The following is an 11,888-nucleotide window of genomic DNA, read 5'->3' on the forward strand; positions in this document are numbered from 1 at the left end:
GAAAGAGATGTAGGGATCTCACAAGAACTACACTGTGAAATGTCTTATCTTTACTTCTACACTACATACATATTATTTGTGAAGTTATTTCCAGTAAATCAGTGTTGATTTATTTTCCTGAAAAACACAACAGAGGAGTCAAAATAAGTGAAGTTGAGATACGAATTTTAATTTCAGTACATGAGTTTCTGGACAGAAATTGACATTTATCCACACGATGTGTCATGATGTGTTATCCGAAAGCCAAACCACCTGTTTTCCATTTAGAATGTAAAAAACAAAAACTATAAGTGACCTCAGTTTGAAAATGTTCATTCCTCTACATAGACATACTATTATGAAGGGAAACTCAGATGAGCTCTGAACACACCCCATGCATAATCTGAAGCACCACAAAAAACCTCCTGTTCAACTCCCATTTAAAGGCAAACCAAACTTCTAATAACTATATTTGACACATACCAAACCACACTAAATCAGCAAAATGGACTTAGTATATACAAAATAAAGTAGCAAAATAATGAAGGCTGTGATTTCATTTCAACAACAATTGATATTTGTATGTACAAATGTTGTATATGATGCTTATATTTACAATAACTCAATTATTAGACATCATTAAAACAAGTTTAAAATGACTTCTAGAACCTATTCAGACTTCGAGAACCTATTCAGACTTCTGCTCCAAGTCGGGGTTAACGACAACTCTCTTATTTCCTCCAGTCTGAGTCCAGTCCTCTTCTATTCAATCCCTACATCCACTCCCATTTCCCTCTATAGTAATACCCATAAACCCCGACCATTGTCCATTTCTGACTTGCCATCTACCCTTTGTCTTCGTCTGCCCCTTCGCCCTCACTGTGGCTCTTCTGATGAGCCTTCAGGTTGCTCTCGCGACCGAAACTTTTGCCGCAGGTGGGGCAGGTGTGCCGGTTGGACCCATGGGCGCGTTTCATGTGCGCTTGCAGTTGCTCTGCCCGGCCATAGCTCTCCTCGCACTCGGTGCAGGCGTGGGCCTTCCGTGGCGGGGGCGGTGGCGGGTGGGCTTCCTTCTTGTGGACGCGGAGTTGCGCCAGACTGGTGCACACCGTCTTGCACTCTCCCACGGGGCAGGGGATCTTTGACTCCTGCTTTGGCTGCTGCTGCTTCGGAGGACGCCCACGACGTTTGGCAGTCTTTGCCTCTTCTGAATTCTCTCCAGCTTCCGTTGTCGGTACTGATGCTGTTGCCTCCTCCACCTCCATCTTCTCTCCGTTTTCTGCCTCAGGAGTCGTCGTCTGCAGCTTTGCGGGTCTGCCACGCTTGCGCGGTGGGGCCTTGCCGTTGCAGTACTCGTCGCCTGCGTGTAGCTCCTGGTGCTGCAAAAGCTCGGCCTCTGTCTCGAAGCCTTGCTGGCACTTGGGGCAGCGGTGGGTGAAGCCGTCGTCAGGTGGAGGTGCGTCCGGGGCCGGGTGTTGAGTCAGGCGATGCGTGCGTAGTTTAGCTGGGCCGCGGAACAGCATACCACAGTCCTTGCAAACGCAATGACGCTCAGAGCACAGGTTGCGGCGGTGATCTGTAAGCTGGAAGGGAAACAAGACGTGCCAGAGGCAGGAAAAAACAGGAATAAAGAATGAGGAAACTTTAAAGAATATGTTTAAAGACGCTATGAGAAATATCTGTTTTTCGATAGAATTCCAAGCTGGTTTCCCAATTGGATAGCTATTAAAAAAAAGTATAAAGGAATTCTCAGAAACTCCTTTGAGCTCTGTAACCTACCACTAACACTGTGAACATTGCACAATACTTGTGATGGGGAAAGAGTATGTCATATTACTCATCAGAGTGATAGATAGGTCAGATAGACAGATAGGTCATCGGCAGGTCAACCTCACCTCCGAAAAGGTGGCAAAGCTACCCTGACAGTGTGGACAGCGAAAGGGCTTGTCCTCTGTGCTGTGGGTGGCTTGGTGCTGCGTCAGCTCCTCTGAGGAAGGGAAGGTGCGATCACACACGTAGCAGGTGAAGAGAGTGTCCGTCTGAAGGAAGACATACAGCATCAACATAAATGTCATCAACATAAATGATCACAACCCTTGCCAAAATCAGTAGTAAAATCAGATCGTCAGTCTATCTATGGAGGACATACAGTATTTCGATACATTTCGACATAAATGATCACGAACCATGACAAAATCTATAGAGCATTTAAATATTGATTTAGTTAAACAGGCTAATTGTTTTCAGTTATGTTTTCTTCGCTTGTCCAGAGGGAGCCGGATACCTGCTGGAGCTGCTGTTTGTACTCCTCTCTGTGACTCTTCCTCATGTGTCTCTCCTTGGCCTTCGAGTTGCAGAAAGTGATGAAGCACTGAAAACACTGGAGGCTGTCATGTTGATCTACAAAATGCAAGATGCAAAAGGGAGACAAAAAAATGAGAGGCCTACATGCATGAAACACCACTTGCCCTATGACAAATCCTAATCCCCTGGACAATTCCATTTCCTATGCTGGACTTTTTGAACTTTCTGACACTAAATTAGGATTAATGCATTATCATACCAGATATGTAACCATCCCACCTCTTGTAACGTTCACCTCAGGTGGCTTTAAACACCATGTCCTATTCTCTACACCTGACTATTTGTCATGTATACAGACCTTACTGTCCTGTATCTGACCCTAGGCAGATGGGTCAGGCCCTTGAGTCGTGGATCTACTCGAGGTTTCTTCCTATATGTATCTCCAATTCTAGGGAGTTTTTCCTCGCCCAGCCCCGTTACTCATGGGCCTTCTTTTCTTTTCTCTGATTGTCTAACACTCTGTAAAGCACCATGAGACATGTGTAATGTTTTGGCGCCCTATAAGTACAATTAAATTGAAATTGAATTGAAACATGGAAAGAAAAACAATAAGACAGCCAGTTTGAACAGCTCACTGGTTGTGACCACATACAAAGAAGGGTTGCAATCAATGCTCCAATTAGCCTTGAAAGTATGAGTGTGTGTGGCTGCACAGAAGTTGTTCATGGAGAGTAACTGCTTACATGGTTGTTGGTTTATGACTGGCTTTGACTCTTTCACAGGGGCAACAACACTTTCTCCCACCACAGCCTGGTCCAGTTTGAGCATATCCAGCTCCATTTTCCCATCTGAGGCCATTCAAGCACTGGCCAACGGGGGCTAAAGTAAAATGAAAAAGGCGGGAGTCTCATAAGATCAGTGTTATAAGTACACAACAGCACAAGTGTCAAGTATCAAAGAACACCAGTCCAAGTATGTGTTTAAAGTGGTGGCAGAATGCACCCAATGAGTTGTTAAAGTAGACAGATTATCAACATGCTGTAACGTTAGGTCAATTTGCTTTAACCAAGCATCTTCAGTTTACGTAGTAACGTTAGCGCTCTAAAAAATATGACGCATCATTCAAATGCATTATCTATCTGACAATCTGAGGGGGTCCTTCAAACCAAACACAGCCGACGACGACGCTAAAGTTGACGTTAGTTTCCAGCTAACTGTTATGGTTTCTAGCCTGCACAATGCTAATGTTAGCTAGAAGCTAGTTAACTTAGCTAGCTATATTGTATGCATTTCGCTCAGTCTGCTGTCGAGCACTAGGAGGCATTATTGCGTTTCAAAATAAAATCTTTCACATTTACACTGGTTAGCCATCAGATATGATACATGGGGGAAGTTTCTACACGCGAAGCCTGTAAATTCTATCTGGTTGCTGCTGCTCGCTTGAATAAATACAGGCTAGGTAATGCTACCAAGTGCCAGAGGCTAATAAGTTCTTTGTGCCTAGCGATTCCGTTAATGTTATCTACCTTGGTGGTGATATGCTGAATTTTATCCTGTCCAAAAATTACGGTGTGTATAAAGCTATTGGAATAGTCACTTATCCGACCTTCAAAACGGCACAGATAACGTTTTATCAGAAACAGCTACCTTTATTAAGTCTCAATTTAAACTTCAGATCGCCAACATTAGCTAACGTTATCTAGAAACAGGACGAACAAAACAAGTGATTGATTCAAAATATATGGAGAGCGCTGAATGTTTCAAAACGCTAGTTTGGTATTAGTCATGATCTTCTGCTCAAACAAGATACAGCAATTCACAGGTTATGTTCTTAACATTCCCCTTTTATTAATATTTTTTATACATTTGAATCGGTTAACTAGATTTAGTAAACAAAATACCAGTCGTTGCTTACCTTTCAAAGTGTCCAATGAAATGAAGCCGACCCTGAACGTGTACTCCTGCTAGGTGACGTCAGAGTTGGCACGCCCGTTTAAAAAATTATTAACTCTTGTGTCCAATGTATGTGGACCCAAAGACCTCACCCAGCACTCAAAGGTTATATTCCCATTTCATTTGTTGTTGATTAGATTGCCATTACATCCCGGCACCTTTCAGTGTGCATGTAAGTTTTAAACATTGCAGTTTAGCACAAGACCAAAGCTTTATTTCATTGTAAGCCTTCATTTAAATGATGGGTTAAGAGCAAAACTTGATTATTTTAATTAATAAACTAGGCAAAATGTACCACCTAATTTAACAAGGTGACCTTAAGCACAAACAGTGGCGAGTCATCTCAGAGTATAGAAGCCCCATCCCTTCCATAAGCTTGGTCTCAGTGCTGCTACCTCAATAGCATACCATGCCACCCAATAGCTTTAGTTCATGCACTCTTTACTCATTGCCTGGCTTTGCACGTTGTCAGCCATTAGCATTTTAGCGTATTTGTATTTAGAAGTAATTATTCTGTGGATATGTTGTGTCTGAATAAACACTGTTTAATGGCATTTTGTATATTTTGTCCATTTTATTGGCGAGACCTAAGTCATGCCTGACATGACGATAAAGTGTATTCTATTATGATCCTATGAGTCATAAACTGTATGTAATTGTGCATATTCACTTTATATAAAGAAACACATGCCTCAGTGGCTCCTGCACCAGTGGGATCTAGTCCCAACCCCAACCAAACCTGAATCACTAACACAGAAAACAAGACTTTAGTTTCGACTTGTATGACTTTATGAATTGTAGAATAATTCCATATCTTTAAAAATACACAGAAATGTTTAAATACAGACACAGGATGAGCTCGACTCATACATGTATTCATTCATGGAAGAGTCAAAGGCTTTGAGTGATGTCATAACGGGTTGGCATGGATAGGTTGGCATGGTGGAGGTAATCACCCACGATCCGAGCATTCTAAATATCTACTTTTAAGGTTCTTTGAACTCTGGGGCGATTGCCTACAGACAAGGCGAAGAAAGGAGGCAACACGGTGGGTCACCGAGGTGGGACATGAAATTCATGTTAAATAACAATAACTAATTGTGAGATGTGCGTCCACTTGTGTCCATTCTTGATGTGATTTAAGCCCTGGCCTGCTGCTTCTGTTTGAATTCTGCGATGCGGCTCTCCATGACTGGGCGGAAATGACGGATCAAACCCTGGTGAGAAAAAGGAAACATATTGGTTTGTAAGTTATAATGAAGATATTTTTTTTCTGAGATGTATGTATGTGTGTGTGTGTGTCATGACAACTTGACCATAACTAACCCACTATTAAATTGATTATACCATTTCTACTTAATGCCGTGTTTTGGCCATTTAACTCTCGTTAACACATAATCATCTACCTGTGTGATGCATACAGTATCTCAAACATCCCATAATACCTGCACAGGCCAGGCGGCACCGTCACCCAAGGCGCAGATGGTGTGACCCTCGATCTGCTTGCTGATCTCCCAGATCATGTCGATTTCTGCCTCACGGGCATCGCCCTTCACAAACCTCCACATCATGTTATTCATCCAGTCCACACCTGCGCCATGGGAGACCAACAGCAAAGTCAGGCAAAGAAAAAGGAGATATATTCCAAATAGACAAACACAACAGAGACCACTATTATAATATATTATTATTAATAATATTGATATATTATAACTTGAAAAGAAACACACACATACACACACACACACACGCACATGAACACACACTCACATACATATGCTTTTACTAGTGTACATCACCTCATTCTGGGTGTCTTGAAAGGTGCTTTGAAATGAAAAGATACTTTATCTTTCTCTTACCTTCTCTGCACGGTGTGCACTGGCCACAGCTCTCGTGCTTGTAGAACTCAATCAGGCGAGCGATGGCTCTGATGACGTCTGTCTGTGGTCACACAGAACAACAAGTCAGGACACTTAGTTATAAAAATGGTGTGTGGGGGGGGGGGGGGGGGGGGGGGGGCGCTGTGACGCAACTGTCTGCAGCACCCGTACCAAATACGGGTCCAAGTGACCACGAGTACCCGGGTTCATTTCCCGATCCCACCCCAGTCTCTTGCTGTCCTATCAAAAATTAAGGCAAAAGCCCCAATATACTTAAAGGTAAACTATGCAGTATTGGCAATTTCCTTACGTTTTTTTTTTCTCGGTTTTTGCATTTCGTAAAATCCCATTGATTTCTGTTGGAAGACTCATTGCACGTTGATATTACTGCGCCACCATCTATGCTTCAAGCTCAAATATTGAGCGTCTGAAAAAAATAGTTCCACAATAGCAAATAACACGGCTGGAAATCATACATTGCACCGATATACTTATTTTAATAATCAACGAACACCACTAACCACTCGGTGAGTTGCACAGTTTTGAAAACGAACGTTAAGGGTTGTTTTAAGGACATGTTTGTGCATGCCTGTAGGCAGCCACTCTGAAGCAGTAAAGGCGATTCAAAACGAGTCAGAAAAGTCGAGACAGGACCAAATTTCGGTGTCCACCACTCTAGTTCATCCAAAACAAACCAGAAAAGGGACTCAAAGTGCTAAATACCGGAATTATCCTTTAAAAAAAAATGGCATCATTAATGTTCAAGACTATTTCATATGTTCTGATGCTGTTGAGACTTATGTATCTAAAACAATGACTAAAAACTATGGAGTGCAGTGAGTAAAATGTTCTGTTTTCAAGCCGATTTTCTGTTTACTATACAGCCAACATGGCTGACTAACATTGGATTTATTTCTTAATAATGTTAAGTTCAGGAAGCAACAACATCCATGCTTTCACAGACATTGGTCTATGTTAATAAACCTGAAGTGTTAATGAGGTCAGTGCTTAAGTTAATGACTTTGGTTCGGTTACCACATATCAGGTGAACAGAATCACTAAGTACAACGTGTGTTCGTGTGTGTATGCATGTCTGTGTATATGTCTGTGTGTGTGTGTGTGTGTGTGTGTGTGTCCAGTCAATGAGACAGACACTCACAGATTTGTCCATGACAATGAGGGCAGCTGTGCCCAGGCCGGTCTGAGCCTGGATGAGGCCGTCGAAGTCCATGAGCACATCATCACAGACATGACGGGGAATGAGGGGAGTGGACGAGCCACCAGGGATCACACACAGCAGGTTATCCCATCCTCCACGTACGCCACCTAGAGGACGGGAGGAATGACAGTGAGCTAACCAACCATTACAAATGTATTTACACACTAATATCAACTTATTCATCTACCCTTTACAAAAATGTGGTACCATCTAACACCAGTGATTATTATCATAGAAGTTATTATCAATGAAATCATTAGCATCTGTCAATGTTAATACATGATCCTTTATTTACAGCTGAAACACATACATACAACTGATACACACACTTTTGCACCAAGCATGTTGCAATGTCAGCGGAGTACTTAAGTCTGGTGCACACAGAACAACACTACAGCTAAAACATGTCAAATCATGCACAAATACATGGACAAATGACATTGACTGACAATCAGTCGACCTGGGTTCAATTCCCGCCGTTGTGAGTCTGCTTTGATTTGGATAAATTTGCTAAATATCAGTCAACTTTAAATGTACTAATTAAATCTAAGTAGTGGCAGATCCAAGTACCTGCATGCCTCTCAATAAGCTCCTTTAGTGGGATAGACATCTCCTCCTCCACTGTGCACGGAGTGTTCACGTGTCCGGAGATGTTGAAAAGCTTCGTCCCCGAATTCCTCTCACGACCCAGGCCTACAAACCACGAGCCACCACGACGGCAAATAGTGGGCGCCACCGACACGGTTTCTACGTTGGCGACAGTCGTTGGGCAACCAAACACACCTGCGCCAGAAGAGAAACAGTTCACATTAAATATCATGATCCTGATTTTCTTTTTTTTTTTTACACTTACCCTACCCCAGGCCTCACTTGTGTATGTAGCAGAAAACATAAATGGCTGAAACCACTGAGAAGGGGATTTGTTCTTATTAAATATCTTTGAGATGTGCACATGTGAAAATACATGGAAAAGTGCAGATATATGTGAACTCTTCCAAACAGAATCCTACTGAATGCTCTATTCTTCAGTCCCCAGGGATCATCTAGTATAGAGCTTATGTAGCTCATGTAAGTGAGAGCAATGCTCTCTCATAATAACTTTCTGTCTGCACACTGCTTCAACCTGTGAATGTGAATTATTTTTCTGGTTCCTTCTAGAATTCTGTGCAAACGATCTATAGTTTCAGTGTTCTTTATACAGTCTATGGGGAAAATCAGAGCCATATAAAGGTTCTGGGGAAAATCTCTGAGGGTAATTGTCCCATCATAGTGGAGAACTTTCGGTTTGCGGAACATTCTAAACATTCTAATTCTAACCGTACTCCTCAACTGGTTAATGAACTCGTAAATGTACTGCCTGTTGTTCAATACCCCTGGTCAGAAGAACTAAACACACAAAATGCAATGAGGCTGGTTAAAACCTACCATGCCTCGTACGAACATCCTACGAGTCCTTACCAACGTCAGCAGGGAAGGGAGGCTTTAGTCGCGGCTTGCCCTGTTTGCCTTCAATGGACTCGATGAGAGCGGTCTCTTCCCCACAGATGTAGGCACCAGCCCCGCGCATCACAAACACATCAAAGTCGTAGCCGGAGTCACAGGCGTTTTTGCCGATTAGACCAGCAGCATAGGCCTCGTTGATGGCCACCTGTGAAGATTAACATGGAGGGTGGGGGGATGGGAGAAAAGGCAGAACACCAAGAGAAAAGAGAGAGAGTCAATGAAGAGCAGGAATTAACATTTTCCAGCGGTCCTGTTTGTGTCTCAGCCACTCTAGCCCTGACTTTAAACAAAAGCAGTGAAAGGGGCACAACAAAGTAAAATACCCTGAATCAAGATTCTTACATACTGTCAGTACTGTCAACAAATTGTATGACGGTGGTCTTGGCACTGGAGGAAATGTGTCATCTTGCTTACCTGCAGGTTGGAGGACTCATTGTAGAACTCTCCACGGATGTAGATGTAGGCAGCGCGGGCGCCCATGGCCCTGCCAGCCACCAGGCAGCCCTCCACCAGCTTGTGGGGGTCGTGGCGCATGATCTCCCTGTCTTTGCAGGTGCCAGGCTCACCCTCGTCCGCATTCACCACCAGGTACTTGGGCCTGAAGGATGGAAGGGAAGCCAAAGAGGAAGTTGAAAAATAAGTATGTGTTGGATCTGTCTAGGTACGTTTGTGAATTTGTGGATAACGAGAGAGTTGTATAAAACAGTGTCAGTGATTGCTTTAGTAAGATGACAGTGACTTAACAAGATGAGCATGTATTGTTTCTTAGCGAGTGAATGTGCGCAAACAAGGTGTGTGTGTTTCTGTCATGAGCTGAGATCTTGAGAGTTGCATGCAGACCTGCCATCGCTGGGTTTGTTCATGAAGCCCCATTTCATGCCGGTGGGGAAGCCAGCACCTCCTCGGCCCCGCAGGCCTGAGGTCTTGACCTCGTTGAGGATCCAGTCCACGCCCTTCAGCAGGATCTCTTTGGTCTTGTACCAGTCTCCACGGCTTAGTGCTCCCTTCAGCCTGGAAACGACATCACCATCAAATGTTGCACAAAGATGGCCATGGCATAGAGGAGTATCACAGGATAATCTTTAGTTCCCCCCCCCCCCTGAGGTCTCCCCCTCAGGAAAACTTATTTAAGTTGTTTCATAACACTGGCATATCAAAAGCCTGTGTGCAGATTACAATAAGGGGCATTCCATATCCATATGCCATCCTGTTCTAGTTGCATTTGTTGTGGACATGGTTGTTGTCATGCGATATATATGCTATATACCACAATGTGCTTTAGAGTCCTACCTCCAGTCATGCCTGCCATACAAATTGGTGAAGATTCTGTCTTCGTCAGCCAAAGGGCCAAACTTTGTCTTCTTGGGCTTTTCCTAAATATATAGAAATCGGTTATAACCATATAAAAGTTGGATCTTAGAAATCTTGTTTAAGCTAAATTAGCTCAACTGCCAGTAAAAAAACATTATTGATTTAATTTTAGGTTTGTGAGAGTTTATTGTTTGTGTGTTTTCATTTTTTCCCTGAATGTCTCTTCAGATGTCTATTAAATGTTTCATTTTTATAATTTATACACAGGAAAATATGTTAACTTTAATGTGTTTTATTGCTTTGGGTTTTAAAAGCATAGTGCAACGCAGTCATGTTGTTAGAACTAGGTTTTGGTGCTGAAGAAAACTTTTGCCTCTTTTACATAAGGCACCGACTTCACGTGCACTACTTACCTGCTGCTGAGCAGCGGTGCTGTTAAAGCGCGTGATAGTTGTTGCTCCACTCTGACTGGCAGCAACTGCTGCAGCAGCTGGAACGCGTGCAGCACCGCTGACAAGGATGCGCGACAAGGTCAGCATCCTTACCTGAAGTAAAAAAAACGCTTAGAAATTAGCAAGCATATGTAAATAGAAAGTGTCTTTGAAGTATTCGCTTAAAAATAAGTCAAAGGCACTTGGTTAAAATATTCCACTTATTCCACATGCAAAACCCTGTGAAGACCATGGCCACGTGATTCGTCACTGTTTGATAACATAAAACCTGGTTACTTTTCAGACTTTTTTACCCCTCATCCAGGCAAAATTCCTACCAACACTCTATTCATTTTCACTTATGTTACCATCTTTAAGTTACAGACATTGTTACAGCCTACTGAATTTGCCTAAATTATCCAACTTCAGATTATGTATGTTGCATAAATTCCTAATCGTTAAACTATGCACTAACGTTAGAGTAAACAGGCCAAGTAACTTAATGTTTTTGGTAAAGTTGGCCTACTTGTTACATGAAAATGTAAAATGATAATTTGAGGATTCAAATAAACAATACAATGTTTTTGGGTAGCAAGTGATATTTGGAAGTAATTTCAAGGAGGGTCGTCAAACATAACATTAACAAACATTATGTACGGTGTTATCTCCTAGAGGTCTTTATTTTAACGTTACATTAATCATCATCGAGCACGATGAAATTGGTAGGTAATTAATTTACCCAACAAACTAGCACAACTAGCTAGCATGGTGACATAAGATGCCCCCTTACAAAATGCCAACGTGAATAACACAATGTCCGATCATTAAGAAAAATTAACAACTGATATCAGCATGACGAAATGTTAAAATTGTCACCAACAAACTCCTGAGTGACCCAACGTTAATTTAAAAAGTGTTGTCCTGTGGTGACCTCCATATTCACTTTCATACATGGCGACTTTGGGTGACAGGGAGCGCTAACGTTGGCTATTTAACTAGCTAGCCGCATATACTACATTAAACAATAACGGATTCATTATGCAGCATGTAGTGTTTGTTATCGGACAGAAACATAAGAAGATATACAATATATTCGTGTAAATTCCTACCGTGGGGATTCCAAATCCTTCGGCCGCTGGAAATTTGTAGTTACAAAATGTTTAACGGAAGTGATCCGTTCCTGACCGGGAAGTGGTTTGACTGTTCTGATGACTTGTGTTGTGAACTAGTTGTAATCGTCTATGGTTGTAATGATGGCCATACAGAAGCTCTGTTGGGGTCCACCCCTCATGATTAATGCATATTCAT

General features: G+C 42.4%; 2 protein-coding genes across 4 annotated transcripts; both read right to left on the reverse strand.

Moving 5' to 3' along the window:
* Positions 1 to 148: 148 nt before the first annotated feature.
* Positions 149 to 4,323, reverse strand: LOC121696314 (zinc finger protein 567-like). Of its 3 annotated transcripts, none has more exons than XM_042077759.1 (5): positions 4,199 to 4,323; positions 3,027 to 3,162; positions 2,264 to 2,379; positions 1,875 to 2,018; positions 149 to 1,562 (listed from the first exon to the last, which is right to left on the reverse strand). In XM_042077759.1, exons 2-5 carry the CDS (start codon positions 3,139 to 3,141, stop codon positions 825 to 827), a joined length of 1,113 nt encoding a protein of 370 aa, XP_041933693.1. In that variant the 5' UTR covers positions 3,142 to 3,162; positions 4,199 to 4,323; the 3' UTR covers positions 149 to 824. The 3 variants fall into 3 exon arrangements, with proteins under 3 accessions (XP_041933693.1, XP_041933694.1, XP_041933695.1); XM_042077760.1 differs by lacking the exon at positions 4,199 to 4,323 and adding an exon at positions 3,931 to 4,132; XM_042077761.1 differs by lacking the exon at positions 4,199 to 4,323 and adding an exon at positions 3,810 to 3,833.
* A 679-nt stretch (positions 4,324 to 5,002) lies between these two features.
* On the reverse strand, positions 5,003 to 11,809 carry ndufv1 (NADH:ubiquinone oxidoreductase core subunit V1). Its single transcript, XM_042077749.1, has 11 exons — positions 11,690 to 11,809; positions 10,563 to 10,694; positions 10,129 to 10,211; positions 9,679 to 9,849; positions 9,253 to 9,436; positions 8,794 to 8,983; positions 7,906 to 8,118; positions 7,276 to 7,442; positions 6,096 to 6,177; positions 5,682 to 5,827; positions 5,003 to 5,453 (listed from the first exon to the last, which is right to left on the reverse strand). Exons 2-11 carry the CDS (start codon positions 10,686 to 10,688, stop codon positions 5,376 to 5,378), a joined length of 1,440 nt encoding a protein of 479 aa, XP_041933683.1. The 5' UTR covers positions 10,689 to 10,694; positions 11,690 to 11,809; the 3' UTR covers positions 5,003 to 5,375.
* Between the last annotated feature and the right edge of the window lie 79 nt (positions 11,810 to 11,888).

The sequence above is a fragment of the Alosa sapidissima genome, chromosome 21, assembly GCF_018492685.1.
Source record: "Alosa sapidissima isolate fAloSap1 chromosome 21, fAloSap1.pri, whole genome shotgun sequence".
Lineage (NCBI taxonomy): Eukaryota > Metazoa > Chordata > Actinopteri > Clupeiformes > Clupeidae > Alosa > Alosa sapidissima.

Bases quoted from the DNA above. Each gene is read 5' to 3' on its own strand.
- LOC121696314 (XM_042077759.1), bottom strand. From the start codon at position 3,141: ATGGCCTCAGATGGGAAAATGGAGCTGGATATGCTCAAACTGGACCAG. The intron at 2,380-3,026 runs GTAAGCAGTTAC...TGCATTTTGTAG, and splicing joins AGTCATAAACCAACAACCAT to ATCAACATGACAGCCTCCAG. The intron at 1,563-1,874 runs GTGAGGTTGACC...TTTCCCTTCCAG, and splicing joins GCTTTGCCACCTTTTCGGAG to CTTACAGATCACCGCCGCAA.
- ndufv1 (XM_042077749.1), bottom strand. From the start codon at position 10,688: ATGCTGACCTTGTCGCGCATCCTTGTCAGCGGTGCTGCACGCGTTCCA. The intron at 9,437-9,678 runs GTCTGCATGCAA...TCCATCCTTCAG, and splicing joins AACAAACCCAGCGATGGCAG to GCCCAAGTACCTGGTGGTGA. The intron at 8,119-8,793 runs GTAAGGACTCGT...CTTCTGGCGCAG, and splicing joins TCCCTTCCCTGCTGACGTTG to GTGTGTTTGGTTGCCCAACG.